General features: G+C 47.8%; 1 protein-coding gene across 1 annotated transcript; it reads left to right on the top strand.

Annotated features, from left to right (window-relative positions):
* The first annotated feature begins 12,573 nt into the window (after positions 1-12,573).
* LOC125534662 (germin-like protein 8-14) lies at positions 12,574-13,581 on the top strand. The gene has a single exon (XM_048697824.2). It carries the CDS (start codon positions 12,666-12,668, stop codon positions 13,317-13,319), a length of 654 nt encoding a protein of 217 aa, XP_048553781.1. The 5' UTR covers positions 12,574-12,665; the 3' UTR covers positions 13,320-13,581.
* Positions 13,582-25,306: the final 11,725 nt, after the last annotated feature.

The raw sequence follows: 25,306 nt of genomic DNA, 5'->3' as shown, positions 1-25,306 counted from the left end.
CCAAGAATTCCAACAAGTTAACGCCGAAGTGGGAAGGCCCTTACCGGGTGATACGAGTCACTAGGCCTGGCGCTGTCCGCCTTGAGACCGCCATTCCGGTGAGCAACTCCTGGAATATTGAGCATCTTCGTAAGTTTTACCCGTAAGGCGCGGTTGCCGGAACCTGTTCCGGCAACCACCTTTTGTACAAGTCTTGCCGCTGTTGCATGTAATCCTTTGTACAAAGCCGGGCGCAGACCCCGTGCATAAGTAAAGCTCATGTGCTCCGCACATCTTGTCAATTTCATGCTTTCTATTTTTGCATGTGCTATCTGACACTTTGTGCAGCACCTACTCCCTGGTAAGCAATAACGAGCCATAAGGCTCCATATCTTTATTTTCTCTTCTTTCTTTTTTCTCAAGGAAAGGATGGTTCCCTCGCCCACAAGTTTGCCGGGGGGGAAAGGAGAAGATAATGGTATGGACCAGGCATTGTTCAAGAAAGTTTCGCCTTGCCGGGAAGCAAACAACGGAAAAGCTAAGTTGCCAAAGTTTGAGCGATCAGTTTTTTTAAATTTTTCAAGTTATCCCCCTTGAACGACCGCACTTTGTATAGAAAACCTGTGCGCGGAGGAACCAACTCGTAGCTAGTTGCGCCCTTACTTTGTTTCGAGTCCGCTCAACAACTTAAGTGAGCTGCAACTAGTTGCGACAAGGTTTCTTGTCGGTAGCGGCACCGCCAGCAGGCTACTGACGTCCCGCACTCAGCGCTCGCGGCTCAGGTGCCTGCACCGGCAAGTTCCCTAAAAGCGTAGGGTAAAAAGATATACAAAGGGAGGAATCAAGTAAAGGGAATAACATTGCAATCATTACCCAGAATAAAGTTATATTACAAAGATAGCTTGTCGCAGCTCTAACAGATTGTTTTCATAACATGACAAACAGCGACAAGAAAAGAAGAAACGGGCGGCCTAGTCTATGCGATCGCCCTCGATCCAGATCAGCATCCGGCGGCAGGGTCTTGAGGACGTTGGTGAAGTTGTGGCCCGGATTGCGGAAGGCTACCTTCACCAACACTTTCTGAAGAGCTCCCGCGCAGATCTTGCGCGACTCGTCGGCCAGCTGCTTTGGGATCTTCTCCCGGAGTCGCTGGACGGCCGTCGCCACGCCTTTGAAGAACAAGACAAGCTTGGCACTGGGTTGGAGGTTCTCGTCGGAGGGATACCCGAGATCCTCCATCCCTAGCTGCGCCAGCTCCCTATCAATGTCTGCGGCGACACTCACAAGACTCTCCGTCCAGTGCTCCATAGTCTCCCTGAAAGCATTCTGGGTGGCGGCAGCACTTTCCAGCAGCGCCTTGTCGGCCTTGATCTCCTCCTTCAAGGCCACCTCCTGCTCCTTGGCGCCGTCCAGCGTCTTGGTCAAAGTGGTCAGCTTCAACTCAAGATCCACGTTGGAGACCTTGGCGGCGCTGAGCTCTTTGCCCTTCTCGACGAGATCGGCCTCCAGCTGCGCCACCTTCGTCTCCAGCTCCTTCCTGGCGGCCTCGGCGGCTGCGGCAGCATCCTCCGCTTGCTTGAGGGCTCCGCCAAATTTTTCCTCGCGCGCGGCAAGCTCCTCCTCGTGGGCGTCAAGATTGACCTTCCGCTGCGCCAGCTCGCCCTCCTGCGCAGACAGCTTCTCAGCGGCAAGCCGTTGTTGCTCTCTGACTTCAGCCTTCTCGAGGAGGAAGGCCTTCTGCGCTTCGGCAAGTTGCTCCCGCTCCTCTGCCAAGGACCGGAGAGCTTCCTGGTGAAGACCCTAGAGCTCCTCCGCGCGCTTCTCGATGTCTGCTCCCGCTTTCGCGACAAGCGCCTCGCGGGATTCCAGCTTGGCTTGCCGCGCACGGTAGAGCGACAACAACTTCCACAGCAGCCGCTCCTCCTCAGGCTCGTTGCCGCTGCTGCTCGGCGCGTCAACCAACGTCAGCCCAGCGGAGGCAAGCACCTCCCCGTCAAAGATCTCTCCCTCGACCGGCGCCCTAGAGCCTGACGCCCAGGGGAGGTTGATGAAGACGCCTTCGCCGGCCTTCAAGTAGACGCCTGGCTGGGGCTCTTCGGAGCCTGGCGCTGCGGCAGCGGCGGACGGGTCGGCGGTCGGTGTAGCGCCTGGCGCTCCTGCGGCCTCAGGGCCGTCAGTGCGATCGCCAGACCCCTCGCCAGTTGCTGCGGCGGCAGCCTTGGCGGCCTCTGCGCCGGCGGGATCGCCAGCACTGGCTGCTTCTTCAGCGGCAACCTCGGTCTCCATCGGCTCCGTAGCAGATGGGTCTGACAGCCGGAAAGGGGAGAAGAGTCAAGCAAAAATCCAACAAAAAGAAGATCAAGAGAAGAAGAACCCAAGGGAAGTCTTGCAGCGAAAGGATTACCTATACCGGGTCCTGCAGTCGTGGTCTCCGCCGTCGGGGGGCCGCTGGTGCTGTCCCTTGCCGGAGAACCCTCCCTTGCCGGAGACTTCTCCCTTACCGGAAAGCTCTCCCTTGCCGGAGAGCTCTCCCTTGTCGGGGGATTCTCCCTTGGCTCCTGGTGGGGCTGCCCTGCTCCTACACAAACCAGCAGTCAGATATCAGCAAAGACAGAGTATCCATGCGCACCTCACTGCGGAAAGAGAACCATATACTTATGCTGGGGGCTTCTCTGGAGAAAAGTTGCCGGGTCCGGCAAGGTTGTCTCGGGCGCACCCCCTGCTGTCGCAGTGGGTTCGTCCTCGATAACGATCACCGGGACCTTGGCCCTCTTCGCTGCTCTCTGGGCCAGAGTCCTAAAAAGGAACAAGTTCAGAGTAAAGCAAATGAGATACAAGACAAAACAGCAAGGATTGAAGAACTACAAGTACAACAAGGAAATCTTACTCTTCTTCTTCCTCCTCGTCGGTGCTGAACGCGGAGAAGTCGAAGTCTAGCTCACGTCCGGCGCGAGGAGGCGGAGGAGTAGCTTCCCTTGGTCGCTTGGCGGGAGCAGTGGCGGCCGTCTGAGACGACCCCGCTCCGGCTGGAGTAGAAGCGGTGGTCTGGGAGGGCCCCGCTCCAGTTGCCGTCGCAGCGTGAGATGCTCCCGCGGCAACAGTGCTTGCCGTGGTGGAGCGTGTCGCGCGGCGCGGCGGCTGTTCACTCGCCTGCCGTTCCGCTAGGTCACCGACCTTGCGGAGACGCCTTCTTGGTGGAGATGGAGGCTCTGCTTGCGGCGAGCTATCTGAGGACGAGGTGGAAGACGAGTTGATCTCCAGCGAGCCGCTAGTATCCTTGGCAGGCTCGCTCGACCCGGCGCCATGCCCGGCAAGTTCTTTCTCGCCGACGCGCTCCTCTCGCTCGGCACGGCTTCCCGCCTCTGCTGCATCTGCCTCCTCCACGGTGAATCCAAATTCGCCCGCGGCTGCGGCTGCCGCCGCCTCTTCCAGCCTAGTGGCGATGCGTGTCATCTCTGCATCGGTCGTGTCGCGGGTGAGGCTGTCCTTCTCGTCAGGGCGGATCGCCACTTCTACCAAGCCATCGAAGAATTGCTGCACGACGTCGTCCGCAGGCTCTTGCCAAGTTGGGACAATTCCATGCGAGTCGCACAGCGGCATCATTGCACGGATGCGGTCGAGCGCGGAGTTGTTGCACAGCGGAACGACGCCCCCCGGCAACCTGAACACTTCGGGATGTTGGGGGTCATACTTGAACAGCTCCTGGAGCATCGCGTTGAGCTCCAGAACAGTGAAGTTGAAGTTGAGGCCCGGCCGCAGCCTCATGATATCCGCCGCATTCTTGAACTCCCAGGCGGGTCTCCCCCGTTCCTGCAGGGGGGGCGATGCGGCGGCGAAGAAAATCTGCACCAACAGCGCCCACAGTGAGCCCGGCAAGCCTGAGGCGTAGGATCCGGGTGACAGCAATCTTCAGCCCGTCGTCTTTCGGGGCCACGTCACTCCAATCGCTGCCGCGCGCCACTGGGGTTTGGCGCCGGGTGGTGAATGGCTGCGGGTTCTCCTCGTCAATCCAGCACCAGTCTGCTCTCCACTCCTCCCACTTGCCGCGGAATTCTCCCTCCAGATAAGTTTCCTTCTTGTCGGCCCTTGAGATCCAGGCGATTCCGCCGGATAAAGGCTCTCCTCTCTCTACTCGGGGTATGAAGAAATGGCGAAAGAGGGCTACATTGGGATGGACTCCGACAAAGTTTTCGCAGAGATGTGCGAAAACTGCCATGGTCAGAACGGCATTGGGGGTGAAGTCAAGGAGGTGGAACCCGTAGGTGTTCATGATATCGCAGAAGAATTCAGAGAAAGGCGGGCAGAGCCCGCAGTAGAAGAACAAGGCGAAGAAGGGATATCCATTTGGAGCCTTCTTCCAAGCGGCGGCGGGAAGTACCTTCGTGCGCGGATGCGCTCGCGTCTCCGTCGACCAGAAGAGGTAGTAGTTCTCCCTCAGCTCCCTCGCGGCGAGCTTGGGGGGGAAGACTGCCCGCTCCTTTCGCAGCGCCGCAAGCCGCTGCGCCTCGGTCGACTTCACAACCTTCCCCTTGTCGGCTTTTGGAGCCATGGCGGAAGTGGTGGAGGAGGTTGACGGCGTTGGTGGTGCTGGCGGCGATGGGGGGCGGAGCCCTGGGTGGATGCGGAGAAAGATACGGCGTAACCTAGGCCGCGCGTGCCCGTGCCCTATTTTGGGCCTGGCCCAACAACGCTCGGCACCGTGTATGGCCCAGGCCCGGGGGCTCCTGTCGGTGTACTAGAGTAGGGGTACCCTAGTATCCCGAACTTGTGCACGGGCAGTCGCAGCATCCCGCGGCAAGGCTTGCCGGGTGACCGCCAAGATCCTCCGTGGTTCCTTTGAAGCCATTCAAGGACAAAGTATCCGAGCCAAGGCATTTCAAGACCCCGGCAAGAGGAGCTTGCCGGGAAGGCCAACCAAGGCACCTCAAGACCCCAGCAAGAGGAGCTTGCCGGGAAGGCCAACCAAGGCATCTCAAGGAGCTTGCCGCGACGCGCCACGTGTCCCGGCAAGGCCCGGTGAGCGACAAGCTCCCGGACGCGACAAGACAACGACCGCGGCAAGGCGCTTGCCGCGGCAAGTCACCACTCTGTGCCCGCGCTCCAGCACATCCACCAACATGTCGCTCTGGGACCCTTCCAGGCGTGCGTGGTGGGAGGCGGTGCAGCCAGCGGTGCGCGGTGGCGAGCGGCGCTGACAAGATCGCCATCGTGGCGAGCGGTGGCGTCCCTGACGGTCCCTTTTGCACTGTTTAGGCGACACAGACGGGCATTTAATGCCCTTGTTCCCTTCCTTCAGGGTTAGGTATGATACACTGTAGCAGGTAGCTGTACCTACCGCAGCACCTTTCCATTTTTACCCTTGTCTACGTTGCCACCTGTCGGTGACCCCTTGAGCATATAAAAGGAGGCCCATGCGCAACGCAGAGGGGGTTAGCTAGTTCAGAGAACGCTCACGCTCGGTCTTGTTAGCTGCTGGTGTGTACTGTAGCACTCCGCGCTCTCGAGCAAGAACTCAATACAAACCACAAAGCAGGAGTAGGGTTTTACGCATCCGTGTGGCCCGAACCTGGGTAAACTACTCGTGTGCTTCGCCTCGATCTGCTCTTCGTGCGACCTCCGCCCCTGCCGAATCGAAAGGGACCCGGCCCGCCGGTCCCATAGGTGTTCGTGGATCAGTACCCCCGCAGTCTCCCTTCAAAGATAAAGGGAAGACCTTCTTCTTAGCAACATCATCGGGAATACCTGCAAGCTTAAATAATCCACAAACTTCATCCACATATATTAGGTGTTCATCAGGATGCTTTGTTCCATCTCCTGTAAAAATATTAGCTAGGAGTTTTTCTATTATACTCGAAGGATACTCATAAGGAATTTCATTTTCAATAGGTTCAGTAGGTTGAGGAGCAACTTTTTGCTCTACTGGTCGTGGTGAAGATACCCCGAACAAGCCCCTCAGAGGATTACTTTCCATAGTAACAAGTAACAGTAAATTTCAGCACACTATATAATTTTTTCCTTACCAAATTCCACCTATCAAAGGCGCTTCACTCCCCGGCAACGGCACCAGAAAAGAGTCTTGATGACCCACAAGTATAGGGGATCTATCGTAGTCCTTTCGATAAGTAAGAGTGTCGAACCCAACGAGGAGCAGAAGGAAATGATAAACGGTTTTCAACAAGGTATTCTCTGCAAGTACTGAAATAAGTGGTAACAGATAGTTTTGTAATGAGATAATTTGTAACGAGCAACAAGTAACAAAAGTAAATAAAGTGCAGCAAGGTGGCCCAATCCTTTTTGTAGCAAAGGACAAGCCTGGACAAACCCTTATATAAGGAAAAGCGCTCCCGAGGACACATGGAAATATCGTCAAGCTAGTTTTCATCACGTTCATATGATTCGCGTTCGGTACTTTGCTAATTTGATATGTGGGTGGACCAGTGCTTGGGTGCTGTTCTTACTTGAACAAGCATCCCACTTATGATTAATCTCTATTGCAAGCATCCGCAACTACAACAAAAGTATTAAGGTAAACCTAACCATAGCATGAAACATATGGATCCAAATCAGCCCCTTACGAAGCAACGCATAAACTAGGGTTTAAGCTTCTGTCACTCTAGCAACCCATCATCTACTTATTACTTCCCAATGCCTTCCTCTAGGCCCAAATAATGGTGAGGTGTTATGTAGTCGACATTCACATAACACCACTAGAGGCTAGACAACATACATCTCATCAAAATATCGAACGAATACCAAATTCACATGACTAATAATAGCAAGACTTCTCCCTTGTCCTCAGGAACAAATGTAACTACTCACAAAGCATATTCATGTTCATAATCAGAGGGGTATTAATATGCATAATGGATCTGAACATATTATCTTCCACCAATTAAACCAACTAGCATCAACTACAAGGAGTAATTAACACTACTAGCAACCTACTAGCACCAATCCCGGACTTGAAGACAAGAATCAGATACAAGAGATGAACTAGGGTTTTGAGATGAGATGGTGCTGATTAAGATGTTGATGGAGATTGCCCTCTCCCGATGAGAGGAGCGTTGGTGATGACGATGGCGATGATTTCCCCCTCCGGGAGGGAAGTTTCCCCAACATAACAGCTCTGCCGGAGCTCTAGATTGGATCCGCCAAGGTTCCGCCGCGTGGCAGCGGAGTTTCGTCCCAAAAGGTTGCTTCCTATTTTTTCTCGACGAAAGACTTCATATAGGAGAAGATGGTCATCGAAGAGCCACCAGGGGGCCCACGAGGCAGGGGGCGCGCCCTGGGGGGGGGGCGCCCCCACCCCCGTGAGAAGGGTGTGGCCCCCCTGGTCTTCATCTTTGGCGAGGATTTTTCATTATTTATTATAAGGTGTTCCGTGGAGTTTCAGGACTTTTGGAGTTGTGCAGAATAGGTCTCTAATATTTGCTCCTTTTCCAGCCCAGAATTCCAGCTGTCGGCATTCTTCCTCCTTATGTAATCCTTGTAAAATAAGAGAGAATAGCCATAAGTATTGTGACATAATGTGAAATAACAGCCCATAATGCAATAAATATTGATATAAAAGCATGATGCAAAATGGACGTATCATTGCTTCTTGTGGGAGGGCAGCGTTGGCTGGACCATCGGAAGTTACTTCGTTGTTGGAGGAGAACGTAAGCTTGGCTTCTTCAACGCCTTCCATCGGTGTGGCCGTCGGCGCTGGCATCTTCTGATTCTCTAGTGGAGGTGCTGGTGCAGTCGCCTTCACCTGTTCATCATTCTTCCGGGGAAGGGATGAAGAAGGAACCACCTTGCTCCCTTGCTCAGTGCTTCTTGTGGACGTCTTGCGTCGTTTCGGCGCCAACCGGCTGAGCAGGTAGCTATACCGCTCATGCCGCTCCAAGTCGGGGGAGATGTGAAACTTGATCCTTTCATTTTTCTTGCACAACCCCACCATCGGGTCGTAAACGTACCTGAGTGTGTTGAAGGACTAAGTCCTCAAGTTCTTTATAAAGAACATGGCGGTTTCTCCGACGCCTCTCGCGCTTGCGCTGGTTCTCCGTTGGAAAGATACCATCCCTTTGTACCTGTGGCATGCGTAGGAGTGCTGGTGCAGGGCGCCTCGTGGAGGATGAAGTCCTGTCCGTCAACGCCTGCAGCTGTGGCCGATCTCCCCGCCTAGGAGGTGACGAAGGTCATGGTGGAAGTGTCGGTCGCAAAGGTTCACATAGTTGCCACTGTTGAGTGGGCCAAGGGCCCCTCTCATCGTCTTGATGTCCCCGCCTGGGAGGCGATGAAGGTCGTGGTGGAAGTGCCTATCGCAAAGGTTCCCGTGGTTTCCATTGTTCAGTGGGCCGGGGGTCCCTCTCATCGTTTTGATGTCTTGACCATCGGTTCCAACGTGGAGGCATGTTGGGATATCTCCCTCGTGGGAAGTGTTGAGTTGGTGAAGGTTGTCGCCGAGGCGCCAAAGTCTGGCGCTCATGTTGAGGACCATGGCTTGAGGCTTGATGCCTCATCCTTCCCGCAGCTTGAGCCGACGATGCACTTGGCGCCGTTGGATCTTGGAGCCTCCTCTGGATATTGTTCATCTGCTCTTGGAGTTGGCGAAATTCTCGCAGTAGGTCGTCGTCCCGTGGTGCGGGTGCTTCATGCCGAAGGGTGGAAAACCTGTTGTTGTTGGGGAGAGACCTTCCGTCGACCGCCGAGTTGTGGAGACACGGCGCCCATGCACCCCTTCGAGTGTCGCCAATGTTGAGGGAGACAGTAGGGCCTGGTAGAACGGGCTCTTTGCATGAGCGCCACTTTCAGAACTCCTTCATGATGGCGTGTCTCACCAGCTCCTTGACCTTGCATGGCTCGTATGCCCAATCATCGAGGAACAAGTCATACGGAGGGGTTAAGGTGCTTCGGTAAGTGAACACCTTATCAGCTAGGTCCATGGCACCGAGGGACCAATCCTCCTCCAGCACCGTGCTCCGAGCGATGCGGGAAGCTATCTGTTGTTGGAGTAATTTTACCTTGCGGTACTTCCTCCTGTAGTTGCGTAGGGGATGAGGGCTATCCGACAAACGAGCATTGGCCATGAGCCTACGCAAGTCTTGTGACATAGCCTCTAAACCCTCGAGAAGCTCAACCTCGGTACGCCCCGGTGTTGGTGTCAGCGGCTCCGTGTGCGTAGTCGCGGTAGGGGCGTGGAGAGACGCTGCACTAGACCGCCTGTTGGCGGCTCTGGTGCGGAGGCGTTGAGCTTCCTCCACATCTCCTTTCATATTCTCCCTTGTCGATTCCTTCAACAGGGCGACGCTCCTTCTTCATCTTGGCAGCCTCCCGCCTTAGCGCCTTCTTCGACTGCACAGTTTGAAATTGTGCATGATCCTGGGCTTGATGGATGTAGACCTTCTCGCCAAGCTCGATGACAACCATGGGCGGCATTGATCCAAACTGGATCATCACCGGCTCCGAGTTGCTGTCACGGGAGAGTCCACCTGCATGAAAGGGATCTTGATGAGCGGAAACCCTTGCCGACGTCTTGTCATGCAGCATGTTGTGCAGGTTGGGAGACGAGCGAAGACGATTCAGACGACCACACCGTAGCGAAGATGGGAGGAGAACCAGGTCCCACCAGGCGTGCCAATTTGTTTGACACGAGAAAAATCTTATATGCACTCCGGTAGAAAGGAAGAGAAGGAGTATGGATTTCTCTCATGCGCCGGGGAAAAAGCAAAAAAATGTGGGCATGCCAGTGTACCGTAGTACACAAAGAAAAGTGATACGGGAAACAAGTATTTCATTTATCTCTTTGGATGAACAAAATTACAAGATCCCATCAAAAAATGATTGCACTCCGTGGCCTACTAGCGTGGCCTGCCTGACTATGGCGATGTGCGGTCTCCTGGTTCCCGGGGCCTCAAAAAGCTCCCGGTTAATTACTCCCGCGAGTTGCTCCGTGAGATACCTCCGATTAAGCCGTGTGGTCATCTTCGTCGTCTTCGCTTCGCGTTCTCCATGCATGATGATGCTGGTGTGTGTGTGTGTGGTGTGGGCAGCGGCAAAGCCCGTGTCCTCGTCGGTACACGTGCAGCTCAAAACATGGCTTTCTGCTCGCCATGTTCGCCCTCGCTGTCGCGCCTCATTGGTCTTGACAACGTTGATGTAGTTGGTGCTGAAGTTACATGGGTCCTGCTCTGCTCGGACTTCTTGACGATGTAGCGGCTTCGTCGGGTATGCAAGGGGTTCGCCTCGCGGGAGTATTCTTATGGAGACCGGCGTCGGTGAAAAACCAAAGCTCGCTCGAATCGGGAATGCCAGTGTGGTTGGCGCCTCGTCTCGTATGGAGACAAGGGCACCACCTCACGGGGCCATCGGGAGTTAGTGGTGGTGAAGTCAAGTCGCCTCCTCGCCATCACGCCTCGTCTTCATGGGCTTCATGTCGCAGATAGCACCATGTAGTGGTAAGGGTTGGTGAAGCCACGTCATTGCGTAGCGCCATCTTCTTCGCATCGCGGGCTCCGTGTTGCGAGCAGCACCGAGGGCGTGTGTCATCTCCATGGCTCCGGGTCGTGGGCTCCATCTTGACGAGGTAGACATTGGTAGTTTCCTCCTTGCGAGCTCCACATCACAATCCTTCGCACTACCGGGTTGATGTTGGCGACGTGCGTTGTCTTGGCGAGCTCCGCGCCGCCATCCACCGCGGCACGGCAATGGCATCCTTGCGAGCTCCATGCCTCCGTTCTCCATAGCACCGGCTTGGTTATATTGGCGTTGGTGTTGTCTTGGCGAGCTCCTCGCCGCTATCCACCATGACATGGCGGCAACATCCTCCGGGGCACACTGCGGAATCCCTGCGAGCTCCGCGCCTCCGGTGCTCCAGCTTGACGAAGTAGACATCGCCGGCCTCATCACCAAGGGCGGCCACCACAAAGGAGTCCAACGGTCTGCGCGCCGGCAGCCCTATCGACACGCCATCGTCTTCCACACCTTGGTGAAGTCCGAGAGTAGCCTCGTCGTCTTGGTTAGCTTGATGAAGATGATGATAACGCCAACGAAGTGCTGCATGATCGCGAGCTCCACCGCGCCACCACGTGTTGTGCATGCATGCAATTATAAAGGATGAAGGAGTGATTAGATGATAACTTTAGCGTTCGAGAAGATCGACTTGGTGTTCACGTTGCTGCCGAGGCGCCTGCTTGTTGTACAGATGATCGCCGGCGTTGTTGTGACGAGATGTCGAGGCCGATCTCTCTTCTCTCCTTCTACTTCTTCTTGCTGCATGAGTTCTGGAACCGTGATGGCTGGATGTTTCTGCGTTCCGTGGATGTGTTCTATGGATTTTTCCTCGGTGCGTGGGGTTGTATCCTGTATATATAGGCAGCCGGCAGGGCACGAGCCGAGCACCGCACGGCTTGATCGGCAAGGTCAACACTTTCCATCCTAAGCTCTTCTTTCCATCTTGATTTTTCTTTCCAAAACGCTGCTCTTCTTGCTTTACACGGCTGCACAAAAGAAGGAAACTAACTGATACATACCTTGTTTTAAACCACGCGTGCAATGATCCACCCAGTCGGTTGCCTCCGTTTCCAAAAATCCGATGGCTTGCCATATATACGTACGGATCCGACTGCTCACATGCTGATCATTTTAATTCCAATATAGCCAGACTCATACGTGTTCAGGTGAAATTTGAACCCACCAAACACACGCCCATATTTCATCCATGTACGTATATGCACGCGTTTGTCGATCGGCCGATACCCAAATACGTATATACAGTGTGTATAGCTGCGGGTATTCATATTATCATATACATACGCACGCGAGCTTGCCGGCCGGCCCATATACCCGAATACGTACACATATATGTGCAACATACAAAAGCTTCGTTACATGCATGGCAAAATTGATGCATGCATGCAGTAGTACGTAGACACCATGCTAATTGCCATGCATGCATATATTGGGCCAGGAAAAACATCAATTAGCTATGCTTATACCTGGGCACACGTGTCCATATAATCTGCACTTAGAATTCATCCAAAATCAAAAATTATATGAGTCCTTATATAAATAAAAATAATTTTAAAAAACGCATCGAACAATAGGCTCGGCGCGTGTGTGCCAATTTTTGCCCCCAAACTATTTATATTTGTCTGATGAAGCCCTTTGAGTTTAGTTAGTGTTGTTCAATTATTTTAATAATCCCCCTAACGTATGACTATGTTTTCAATAATTTCTAGAAGATGTTGCGTGATTCGCCAAGGTTTTAGAATTTGAGCACATGGGCGATCCACTTAATTATATATTAAGGTTGGAAGCTTGAATTATTTAGGTTGCATGAACAACTCGTTTAGAGTAAATTATAGGTAGCACAACCAAATGCACGAATCTCATCTCTATCCCGTGGAATTCCAGAGCCCAAAAAATGATTTTCTGATCCACTTGCTCGCCTCGATAGCAGCGTTCTGACAGACAGTTAACCACACGCAAACGGCCTGCCTCATCCTTGACTTGACTCTAAGTTGCTTATATATATGTATATGTATATGGTTGATCAATTTCAAGTTGAATTGATGATTGTGTGCTGACTGACTGGATCAAACTCACAAATTTGGATTTGGATATCCATTTGCACCACCCCTTCTCCTTCCTATATATACATATGTGTATCGGGGTATGAATATGATACAAACACATTTGAGGCCATGGCAAAAGCTGTGCTCCTCCTCTCCCTGCTGCCTTTGCTGCTGCTCTTTTGGTGTGTCGCCCAGGCCCAGCTGGCCAAGGAGTTCTGCGTGGCCGACCTGGCCAGCAGCGACACGCCGGCAGGCTACCCGTGCAAGCCCCAGGCCGCCGTCACCGCCGACGACTTCTACTACCGCGGCCTGGGCACCACAGGCCCGACCGTGAACCCCTTCAAGATCAGCTTGTCCTCGGCCTTCGTCACCAGCTTCCCCGGCGTGAACGGGCTGGGCATCTCCGCGGCGCGCGTCGACTTCGCGGTGGGAGGCGTGGTGCCGCTGCACTGGCACCCGGCGGCCACGGAGCTCATCTTCGTGGTGGAGGGCACCCTGTCGTGCGGCTTCATCAGCGCCACCTCCAACAACAGGGTCTACACCAACACCCTACACAAGGGCGACATCATGGTGCTCCCACAGGGCCAGCCGCACTTCCAGTACAACCTCGGCAACACCACCGCCGTCGCGCTCTCCACGTACAGCAGCCCCAACCCCGGCGTGCAGACCCTCGACTTTGCGCTCTTCGCCAACAACCTCCCGTCGGAGGTGCTCACCAAGGTCACCCTCCTCGACGACTTGCAGGTCAGGAAGCTCAAGGCGCTCTTCGGCGGCACCGGATGAGCCTCCGCTCTTCTCCATCGCTCCCCGGGGTTGAATTCAACTTGAATTCGTCGTGCTAGTGCTTCTCCGGCTTGATTTACTTTATTCTATCAATCTTTTAAAATATTTTATTATTTATATGCATGTATGTATGTGGGGTCAAATTTTCGAATATTTTTTCAGAATTTTTGTGCTCCTCCGGACTCGAAGAGAATTAATTTAGAGACAATAGTAGTTGTCTCGGAGTAACTTATCAATAAAGAAACCATTACCGTTGGAAGCATCCGGTCGGGATAGCATGCCGGACATGCCTTCAAACTCTAGATCTGGCATCTGTGCTAGCTGACACATTGTAGGAGTAAACCATACCTCCTAGCCACCAACCACGAACCTAGCATATGATCCATCGTCTTTCAGATGCCGTTGACACAAACAACTATCTATATCTGCTTCTGGATTACCTCGCAAGCTCCAGCATCAGTGTCGCAATGAAGAAGCGCGAGGACACAAGTCCACTACAAAAATGCCATCGCCGTTACGTCATCCTTGCTTGAACAGACTAATTTTCAAATACATCACCGATCAAAAAGCAGAATGCCTCATCAGGGAACATGATATGAAGCTTCTTTATTCACCACCACCATCGCCGCCACCAAAGCCAATGCGTCGAACGAGCTATAAACCTGAGCTACTAGGTCACCAGAGCCTACAGTTACACGATACGCAGGATCAGACCGACTAGTTATATATCAGGTCAAGGGAGAGTCTCGATTAATCTGTAGTTAGCATCGAGCCAAACAAAAAATCATTGTGATTTGCTTTTCGCGAGGGCTTTTCGAATGTTATTTGTGTTTGAAATTTTGCAAGAACATCAAATGTTTGATCATGTTTTATGGCTTAAAGTTTTAGATTTTTTTTTGTTTCCAAGCTTTTTGGAATTTATACTATTCATGAGGGTGTAGGGCACTAGTAGAAAAAGGGTCAAGCATATTAGTGCCAGTTTGAATTTGAGCCGGCACTAATGTGTCCATTAGTGCCGGTTTCAACGGCTAGGCGGGCGGACATCATTAGTACCGGTTCGTGGGCAACCTTTAGTACCGGTTCATGCCACGAACCAACCGGTACTAATGAGAATGTGTCGGGCTGTAGTTAGGCTGGGGCCCCACGAACACCTTTAGTATCGGTTTATGGCATGAACCGGTACTAGAGTTTCTTAGTAAGCTGATTTTTAGTCCCATCTCGCCAAGAGAGAGGCAGTAGGAGCGGTTTATAAGCCGTGAGTGCAGAGACGATGAAGGAGAGGCGCAATGCTCACCTGCACGTTGCTTAGCTTCAAGCCTTTCGGAATAGCATAGATTGCACGGAGCTATGTGCAGTGCGGTCTACACTATTCCGAAAGGCTTGAAGCTAATTAACCAGCATTGCACCTCTTTTTATTTTTAATAACTTATTTGAAATCCCGACTTCTTGTTTTTAGTATGCAGCATTCAAAGCGACGCCACTAATTTCCAACACGTTCTGACATCATTTGCTGTTTTTTAGTCATTTACCGATTTGTTTAGAGAGCTAAATGACTGTGAAATTGAAAATCACTACAAAATGAACTATGAAAGTGTTGAAACTTGGCATGGTATCATCATTTCTCCCGCATAGCATGTGCGAACGAGTAGAGAGGATCATGGCAAAAATTGGACGTACTTCGTGTACAAACTGGACAATCTCTTTCGGAGTATTAGGGTTTCGGACGAGAACTCATCTGTTACACGGCCACTTCAATGTTTTTTAAACTTATTTGAAATCCTGACTTCTTTTGCATTCAGTATGCAGTATTCAAAGTGGCGTCATCAATTTCCAACACGTTCTGACATCATTTGTTGTTTTTCAGCCATTTACCGATTTATTTAGAGAGCTAAATGACCGTGAAATTGAAAATCACTACAAAATGAACTCTAAAAATGTTGAAACTTGGCATGGTATCATCATTTCACCCACATAGCATGTGCGGAAGAGTAGAGAGGGTCACGGCAAAAACTAGACGCACTTCGTGTACAAACTGGACAATCTCTTTCGGAGTATCAGGGTTCCGGACAAGAACTCATCTGTTACACGGGCACTTCAATTTTTTTTAAAATTATTTGAAATCTCGACTTCTTTTGCATTCAGTATGCAGCATTCAAAGCGACGTCATCAATTTCCAACACGTTCTGACATCATTTACTGTTTTCCAGTCATTTACCTATTTGTTTAGAGAGCTAAATGACCGTGAAATTGAAAATCACTACAAAATGAACTATGAAAGTGTTGAAACTTGGCATGGTATCATCATTTCACCCGCATAGCATGTGCGAAAGAGTAGAGAGGGTCACGGCAAAAACTGGACGCACTTCATGTACAAACTGGACAATCTCTTTCGGAGTATCAGGGTTTCGGACGAGAACTCATCTGTTATATGGGCACTTCAATGTATTTTACACTTATTTGAAATCCCGACTTCTTTTGCGTTCAGTATGCAGCATTCAAAGCGACGTCATCAATTTCCAACACGTTCTGACATCATTTGCTGTTTTTCAGTCATTTACCGATTTATTTAGAGAGCTAAATGACCGTGAAATTGAAAATCACTACAAACTGAACTTTGAAAATGTTGAAACTTGGCATGGTATCATCATTTCACACGCATAGCATGTGCGACAGAGTAGAGAGGGTCATGGAAAAAACTGGACGCACTTCGAGTACAAACTGGACAATCTCTTTCGGAGTATCAGGGTTTCGGACGAGAACTCATCTGTTACACGGGAACTTCAATGTCTTTTAAACTTATTTGAAATCCCGACTTCTTTTGCGTTCAGTATGCAGCATTCAAAATGACGTCATCAATTTCCAAAACGTTTTGACATCATTTTCTGTTTTCCAGTCATTTACCGATTTGTTTAGAAAGCTAAATGACCGTGAAATTGAAAATCACTACAAAATGAACTATGAAAGTGTTGAAACTTTGCATGATATCATCATTTCACCCGCATAGCATGTGCAGAAGAGTAGAGAGGGTCACGGCAAAAACTGGACGCACTTCGTGTACAAACTGGACAATCTCTTTCGGAGTATCAGGGTTTCGGACGAGAACTCATCTGTTACACGGGCACTTCAATGTTTTCTAAACTTATTTGAAATCCCGACTTCTTTTGCGTTCATTATGCAGCATTCAAAGTGACGTCATCAATTTCCAACACGTTCTGACATCATTTGCTGTTTTTCAGTCATTTACCGATTTATTTAGAGAGCTAAATGACCGTGAAATTGAAAATCACTACAAAATGAACTCTGAAAATGTTGAAACTTGGCATGGTATCATCATTTCACACGCATAGCATGTGCGACAGAGTAGAGAGGGTCATGGAAAAAACTGGACGCACTTCGAGTACAAACTGGACAATCTCTTTCGGAGTATCAGGGTTTCGGACGAGAACTCATCTGTTACACGGGAACTTCAATGTCTTTTAAACTTATTTGAAATCCCGACTTCTTTTGCGTTCAGTATGCAGCATTCAAAATGACGTCATCAATTTCCAAAACGTTCTGACATCATTTTCTGTTTTCCAGTCATTTACCGATTTGTTTAGAAAGCTAAATGACCGTGAAATTGAAAATCACTACAAAATGAACTATGAAAGTGTTGAAACTTTGCATGGTATCATCATTTCACCCGCATAGCATGTGCGGAAGAGTAGAGAGGGTCACGGCAAAAACTGGACGCACTTCGTGTACAAACTGGACAATCTCTTTCGGAGTATCAGGGTTTCGGACGAGAACTCATCTGTTACACGGGCACTTCAATGTTTTCTAAACTTATTTGAAATCCCGACTTCTTTTGCGTTCAGTATGCAGCATTCAAAGCGACGTCATCAATTTCCAACATGTTCTGACATCATTTGCTGTTTTTCAGTCATTTACCGATTTATTTAGAGAGCTAAATGACCGTGAAATTGAAAATCACTACAAAATGAACTCTGAAAATGTTGAAACTTGGCATGGTATCATCATTTCACCCGCATAGCATGTGCGAAAGAGTAGAGAGGGTCACGGCAAAAACTGGACACACTTCGTGTACAAACTGGACAATCTATTTCGAAGTATCAGGGTTTCAGACGAGAACTCATCTGTTACACGGACACTTCAATGTTTTTTAAACTTATTTGAAATCCCGACTTCTTTTGCATTCAGTATGCAACATTCAAAGCGACGTCATCAATTTCCAACACGTTCTGACATCATTTGCCGTTTTTCAGTCATTTACCTATTTATTTAGAGAGCTAAATGACCGTGAAATTGAAAATCACTACAAAATGAACTCTGAAAATGTTGAAACTTGGCATGGTATCATCATTTCACCCGCATAGCATGTGCGAAAGAGTAGAGAGGGTCACAAAGAAACTAAATACAGAAAAAAAACTACTCAGAAATAAATAGAAGAAAATAAATAAAGCAGAAAATAAAAAACTATATAAAAAATTACTCAAAAATACATAGAAGAAAATAAATAATGCAGAAAAAAACTACTCAGTAATAAATAGAAGAAAATAAATAAAGCAGAAAAAAAACTACTCAGAAATAAATAGAAGAAAATAAATAAAGCAGAAAAGAAAACTGGGATGATGAAGATGGCCACTGGGGAAGGATTTCCCCCTCCGGCAGGGTGCCGGAACGGGTCTAGATTGGTTTTTGGTGGCTACGGAGGCTTCTGGCGGCGGAACTCCCGATCTATTCTCCGTCCTGGAAGTTTTAGGGTATATGGAGTTATATAGGCAGAAGAAGCACGTCAGGTGGGCCACGGGGGCCCCACGAGGCAGGGGGCGCGCCCTGGGGGGGGCGCCCCCACCCTCGTGGGCAGCTCCCGTATCTTCTCACGTGGGGTCCAAGTCCATCAGGTGTGTTCCCTTCCAAAAATAACTTCTCCAGTTGATTTCGTTCCGTTTCGACTCCGTCTGATATTCCTTTTCTTCAAAACACTGAAATAGGCATAAAACAGCAAATCTGGGCTGGGCCTCCGGTTAATAGGTTAGTCCCAAAAGTAATATAAAAGTGGATAATAAAGCCCAATATTGCCCAAAATAGTAGATAATATAGCATGGAGCAATAAAAAATTATAGATACGTTGGAGACGTATCAAGTACTCACGGTTGCTTTGCTACTTCTTTTTCCCCTTTCCCGATTTTTGCGATCATTTGATGGATTCCAGGAGCCATAGGATCCCGAGGGTGATTCTACATGGAGATCAGCTTCGAGGAGTAGTTAGGAGGTCCCAGGCAGGAGCCTTGCCTTTTCGATCGTTGCTACTTTTGTGCTAGCCTTCTTAAGGCAAACTTGTTTAACTTATGTCTGTACTCATATATTATTGCTTCCGCTGACTCTTGTGTCTTCGAGCATTTGTATTTGAGCCTTCGAGGCCCCTGGCTTGATATATATAAAGCTTGTATTATTTTAATTTGGGTCTAGAGTTGTGTTGTTATATCTTCCCGTGAGTCCTTGATCTTGATCATACACATTTGCGTGTATGATTAGTGTACGGTCAAATCGAGGGCGTCACAAGTTGGTATCAGAGCCTATTGCCTGTAGGGATCCCCTTCCAAACTCCTTGGCCGAAGTCGAGTCTAGTCATTGCAAAACTTTTACTAACATGACTGTGTGTCTTATGGGCCCATGTCGCCATTGGGGGTATTAGGATCTATTATTCCTAGACCTATACTCTGAGACTCTGATCTGTCTTCTACTTGGGTTAAATGATTTCCTAACTCTGACTCTAGGATCTCGTAACTACTTCCTCCCGGAGAGCCCCTTCATTCCCGATGATGGCTTGATTCATAAGTAGACCTCGAAGATACTCTCTGATGTTATCCCGAGAACTTGTTCTCATGCGTGTGCAATTCCCTTCCACCGTCAACCCAGCTGCTCTTGTTATTACAAGATGCATCGAATTATCCTTCGACTTTTAAGAATCTCTTGAGCCACTGCCTTACAGATCTTTGCCGCATGAATACCCATACGGATAATTCCTCGCACTTATCGAGTATCTGCTCATTCCCAGTTGTTCATGTGTTTCGCAAAAGACTTCGAAATACCATTCTATCTTCCAAAAATCCTGGGCAGCCTATTGCTCTTGAAATTCTTGCTTTCTTGCATTATGGTTAATCCCATAAGTCTCATAATCTTATTGGCATCCCTTGTCTTTATCATTTTAAGTCCATTGATTCAATATGTTGAGGATGCTCGCATTCCTCAGTCGAATCCTAGAATTCATCCTTCCGGCTTAGATGTCATTTTGAACAGGAGCTGGTTTTCGACTAATCAAATTACCGTTAATTGTATCCCTAAGTCTACTCAACTTATCCATCCTTAATCAGAGCATTTTCTTCTGAGCCCTTGATTTGAAAATCACAATTCCTTTGCATTTGAGCTCTGAATTGGTCAGTTGTTTCTATAATCCAATGCCTTGCATTGTTACTTCCTTTGCTTGTGTGCCGATATTCACATCAGCTCCATTATGGTCTGACAGATCCTTTGTTGGATTTTATCTGACAACGTCCTCCATATTCAATAACCTTGTGAGCCTTTCCTCGGATACATAATGCCTTTGGTAAATTGTATCCTCTGCTTTCTAAACCCTGCTCTACTTTCGAGCTTGTATTAATTACTTCTAAAAGATTGTGGTATATGTTCCTAAGATACCCCGATGGGTTGAACCTATGCCTTTCTTAATATGTATGAACCCGGAAGTTTTCACGGGCCATACTCCTCTGGTAATTCACCAGGCAGGTCTTCGCACTCAAATCATTTTTAATAGAGCAGTGAATGGAATGTTATGCACTGAAGAACTGGGAGTCGACCTTGAACTTTGTGTTCATGCCCATGGACACGATGTAGATCCTATCATGGAAGCCTCTGGTAATAATAACTATTTCCTTGATATAATATCTTCTGGTATTGGTGAATTGATCCTTTGCAATCGTGGTTCCAACCATGTTCTCCTTTAAATACCATTTCTCGTGCAAGTTTAAGCACTTGTCTTCCACAGAGCAATACCCCATTCCAACCTCTACTTTGATCTGTCGTCGAGTATTACCCCCTGGTATCTCGATATTATCACAGAAATGCATAACTTATTATGAGTTCTTCATCAAGTACTACATTCTCACTGATTCAAATTTTTTCACGAGCTCCGAGTTATTAAACACTCAAAGACATCGTAACTGAATCGAGTCTGCACCGTGGTTAAACAACTCTCGGTAACCTTCATTACTTACGAGTTTGAACTCGATCACGTCATTCCTAGCCTGCTCGGCTATATCATTATCGTGCCGATTTTAACTTTGCTACCTGGTCCTTAATCCCGAAGCACAACTTTCGAAGATGAGCTAAGCTTACGTCGATCTTTTTCGTCATATCATTTCGCCTTGAACAACAAGCTTGATTTCGAGTTTGTGTTGTACCCGTGGTTCCAATAACCTTGCGCTTCATCATTCCTTGGACTTGATGTCATCGCCGATTGATTACATCTTCATGAAATCTCTCGACAATTGTGTCGTGATCATAAAAAAAATCTAAGCTCCTCCAGGATACCAATTGAATTCCTAATGGGGATTACCATCCTCATCCCTCGGTAATTTGTGTTGTCATCGACTACTTCCTTGCCTTCTTCCAACACAAACCTGTTCGTGTTGTGGCTGTACTTTGGGTTCCTGGCTATCCAGCTTATCTTATGTCCTACCTTGGAGTATTAGCATCTTATATACCAAGAATGTCATGGGAATTTCACCACCTCCTGAGAATTCTTGATACGGTGATACTTCTCTCCGTATCCCTTCATTTCTTTGCCCCCGTGTTGTTTCAAGCCAGAATATCGACAATTAAACTATGATGTGTGAATTCAAACTTCTAGCAACCCTATTGCTTTGAAGTTAATGGCCGACCGTTCATTCTTAGACTATTGGTTATTGAATCACCTTTCTAACATTGACTATGCTACCTAAGACCATATTTTGGGTGCACCTTTCAACCAATGTTTTATCTCCTTGTTCACATAACTGTGGAAATCCACCTTTTTGGAAATCTCGAGGATTGTCACTGACTGCATCAGCTACCCCCTCATCTTCTCCTTGGTTTAAATGATGAACTCTTGTGTCAGAACTCGCTTCCATAGTTCATTTCCTGAGAATCTTACATTGCCATCTCGTCAATTTGTGTTGCACATTTTCTTCTCAGGTATCCCAAGTGTGAGGTATCCTGACACCAATCAGATCTGAATCTCGGTCGGATATTATGATTGCGACATTTTCCAAGAGTCATAGCATTGGTCTTTATATGACCTGATAAGATGATGTCATGCCTAGCTCACCTGGCCGTAGGACCTATTGTTACATTTTCCTTTTTAGCAAGGTTAGCGATTCTTCCATGAGGAAATCGTAAGACTTATTCTATAAGTTGTTCCTGATGGATCATTTGTGTGTCAAAAATCTGACCCTTACTTGATGACCATGTCAATGCTATCTCGAAGCATGTTTGTGGTACTACGGTCTTCCATAAGAACATTTGAACCATAATGCTAAATATTCTTTATCAATTATCCAACCACCGTTGTATGGGTAATGCCATGAAACTTCTTTCTCCTTTCCTAAAAGGTTTTTCTACATTATATCCTGTCATGGATATCATTCTCTGCTTATCCTTAGGAAGGAGATACCCCTGAAATATGTGTTTACACACATTTTTCTTTCCATTGTTTTGTTTAACCTTTCTTGTAATCTGACTTAGCTGAGCAGTGATAATTCCCTACTTAGGTAAGCACCTCGTTGTACCACTCTGTGAGTAAGACCCTGTTACTTTTGTTGATGACATTCCGGTAACCACCGATGGACGAGAACTTTGCCTATTGATCTGCCTCGTGCAACAAGCAGGAAAATTGTTCTCTTCGTCCCTCGCCCTTGGTACCGATATTGCTGCCGACATAACTGACAGTCTATTCTCTGACATTCCTTACTATCATGATCAGGCAAGATGACATCTCCCTTCCTACTTTTTAACCCACATGGTGGCCCCATAACCCACAGTTCCACATGATCGAAACCTGACTCTCCTGTACACCATGTTACCAAAGTTATTCCTCGCGCTTGACTCATATGTAATTCACGGGTCACCTGCCTACTGATCTATTCTGGTACCAGACGCATTACTTATTCCCATTGCTCTGAATCCACTTCACACTTTGTTTCAGGCGACGAGCGATTGCCTATGTGCTTGGAACTTCTATTTTGCACCTTCTTACTTTACTATCGATAATGTCTTAAGTTTCAAATCGGGAGTTACTTTCCGCCACCTTTCCTGATGTTATCTACCAGATAAGCAAACATTGTAGCAGTCTGTTCTTCCATAATACCCCCTTATCCTTTCATAAGTACGATGGAGTTCCCGAACAAATGGTGCCTACTTCATCATGATGACCCGAGGTAAAGAAATAAAGACATCAACGAAGAGGATCAGCTACTTCGGAAAGAGCAACCAAGACCAAGAAGACTCGTTAGAATTTCGTAACCAGAACCTTCCCCCATTACTCCGCCTCTTAAATCTCGGGACGAGATTTCTTGTAGTGGAGGAGAATTGTGACACCCTGTTAGTCAAGCTACAGTAAACCCTTGTTAATGATGCCAGGTCATCATGGTTTAAAAATTTGCTAAACCTAACTTGTTTCAAACTAAGTTCAAATTCAAATAAAAAGTGAAATTCTAAACTTCTCAAACATGAAAACTAAAATGTTCAACATGTGGCAAATAATCCCTAACTAATTTTGGTGGTGAAAACTACCTTTTTCAAAATGTTTAAATGCCCAAATCTAAATAAAAATAGTGGCTACAATAACAATTTAATTGCTTATTAAATTATAAAAATATTTAACTAACTTGTTTTGGGTCCAAACCAGGTTTGGCAGTGGCCTATATTAATGATACTAATTTAGGTGCTGATACGTCTCCAACGTATGTATAATTTTTTATTGTTCCATGCTATTATATTATCTGTTTTGGATGTTTAATGGGCTTTATTATACATTTTTATATTATTTTTGGGACTAACCTACTAACCCAAGGCCCAGTGCAAATTGCTGTTTTTTTGCCTATTTTAGTGTTTTGTAGAAAAGGAATATCAAACAGAATCCAAACGGAATGAAACCTTCAGGAGAGTTATTTTTGGAACAAACGTGATCCAAGGGACTTGGAGTAGACGTCAAGAAAGAAGCGAGGCGGCCACGAGGCAGGGAGGCACGCCCCCACCCTCGTGGGCCCCTCGCAGCTCCACCGACCTACTTCTTCCTCCTATATATATTCATATACCCCGAAAACATCCAGGAGCACCACGAAACCCTATTTCCACCGCCACAACCTTCTGTACCCAAGAGATCCCATCTTGGGGCCTTTTCTGGAGCTCCGCCGAAGGGGGAATCGATCACGAAGGGCTTCTACATTAACACCATAGCCTCTCCGATGATGTGTGAGTAGTTTACCACAGACCTTCGGGTCCATAGTTATTAGCTAGATGGCTTCTTCTCTCTCTTTGGATCTCAATACAAAATTCTCCTCGATCTTCTTGGAGATCTATTCGATGTAACTCTTTTTGTGGTGTGTTTGCCGATGTCCGATGAATTGTGGGTTTATGATCAAGTTTATCTATGAACAATATTTGACTCTTCTCTGAAATCTTTTATGTATGATTGGTTATCTTTGCAAGTCTCTTCGAATTATCAGTTTGGTTTGGCCTACTAGATTGATCTTTTTTGCAATGGAGAAGTGCTTAGCTTTGGGTGGAATCTTGGTGTCCTTTCCCAGTGACAGCAGGGGCAGCAAGGCACGTATTGTATTGTTGCCATCGAGGATAAAAAGATGGGGTTTATATCATATTGCTTGAGCTTATCCCTCTACATCATGTCATCTTGCCTAATGCGTTACTCTGTTCTTATGAACTTAATACTCTAGATGCATGCTGGATAGCAGTCGATGTGTGCAGTAATAGTAGTAGATGAAGAATCGTTTCGGTCTACTTGTCGCGGACGTGATGCCTATATACATGATCATGCCTAGATATTCTCATAATTATGCACTTTTCTATCAATTGCTTGACAGTAATTTGTTCACCCATCGTAATACTTATGCTATCTTGAGAGAAACCTCTAGTGAAACCTATGGCCCCCGGGTCTACATTTTATCATGCAAGTTTCCAATCTATTTTATTTTGCAATCTTTACTTTCCTATATATATCATAAAAATACCAAAAATATTTATCTTATTATCTCTATCAGATCTCAGTCTCGTAAGTGATCGTGAAGGGATTGACAACCCCTTTATCGCGTTGGTTGTGAGGTTCTTATTTGTTTGTGTAGGTACAAGGGACTTGCGTGTAGTCTCCTACTGGATTGATACCTTGGTTCTCAAAAACTGAGGGAAATACTTATGCTACTTTGCTGCGTCACCCTGTCCTCTTCAAGGGAAAACCAACGCAGTGCTCAAGAGGTAGCAAGAAGGATTTCTGGCGCCGTTGCCGGGGAGATCTACGCGCAAGTCAAGACATACCAAGTACCCATCACAAACTCTTATCCCTCGCATTACATTATTTTCCATTTACCTCTCGTTTTCCTCTCCCGCACTTCACCCTTGCCATTTTATTCACCCTTTTTCTGTTCGCCTTCTTCCCGTATGTATATTTGTTTGTGTTTCCATGTGCCTTCTATTTGCTTGCATCTTTGCTTGCTAAAATCGATTGATATGGATCCACTTAAAGTGTTCTACTTGGATCATCTTCGATCCTTATGTGCTCATGCTGAAACCCCAATTAGCCTAGTTGATGGAAAATCTTTAGAAGAGCATGCTCATTTTGTGCGTCACTGTTTGTCTGAAAAAGGGAGACTCTTATGGGATCAAATAAACAGATTGTTGTGTTATACTTGGAATCTTTGTGGAATTTATGATTT

This window comes from Triticum urartu, chromosome 2A (assembly GCF_056163025.1).
Source record: "Triticum urartu cultivar PI428250 chromosome 2A, HENAU_Tu73, whole genome shotgun sequence".
NCBI classification, from domain to species: Eukaryota; Viridiplantae; Streptophyta; class Magnoliopsida; order Poales; family Poaceae; genus Triticum; species Triticum urartu.
This window is presented reverse-complemented; position numbering and strand designations above follow the sequence as displayed.

Coding starts and splice junctions, on each gene's coding strand:
- LOC125534662 (XM_048697824.2), top strand. CDS start 12,666: ATGGCAAAAGCTGTGCTCCTCCTCTCCCTGCTGCCTTTGCTGCTGCTC.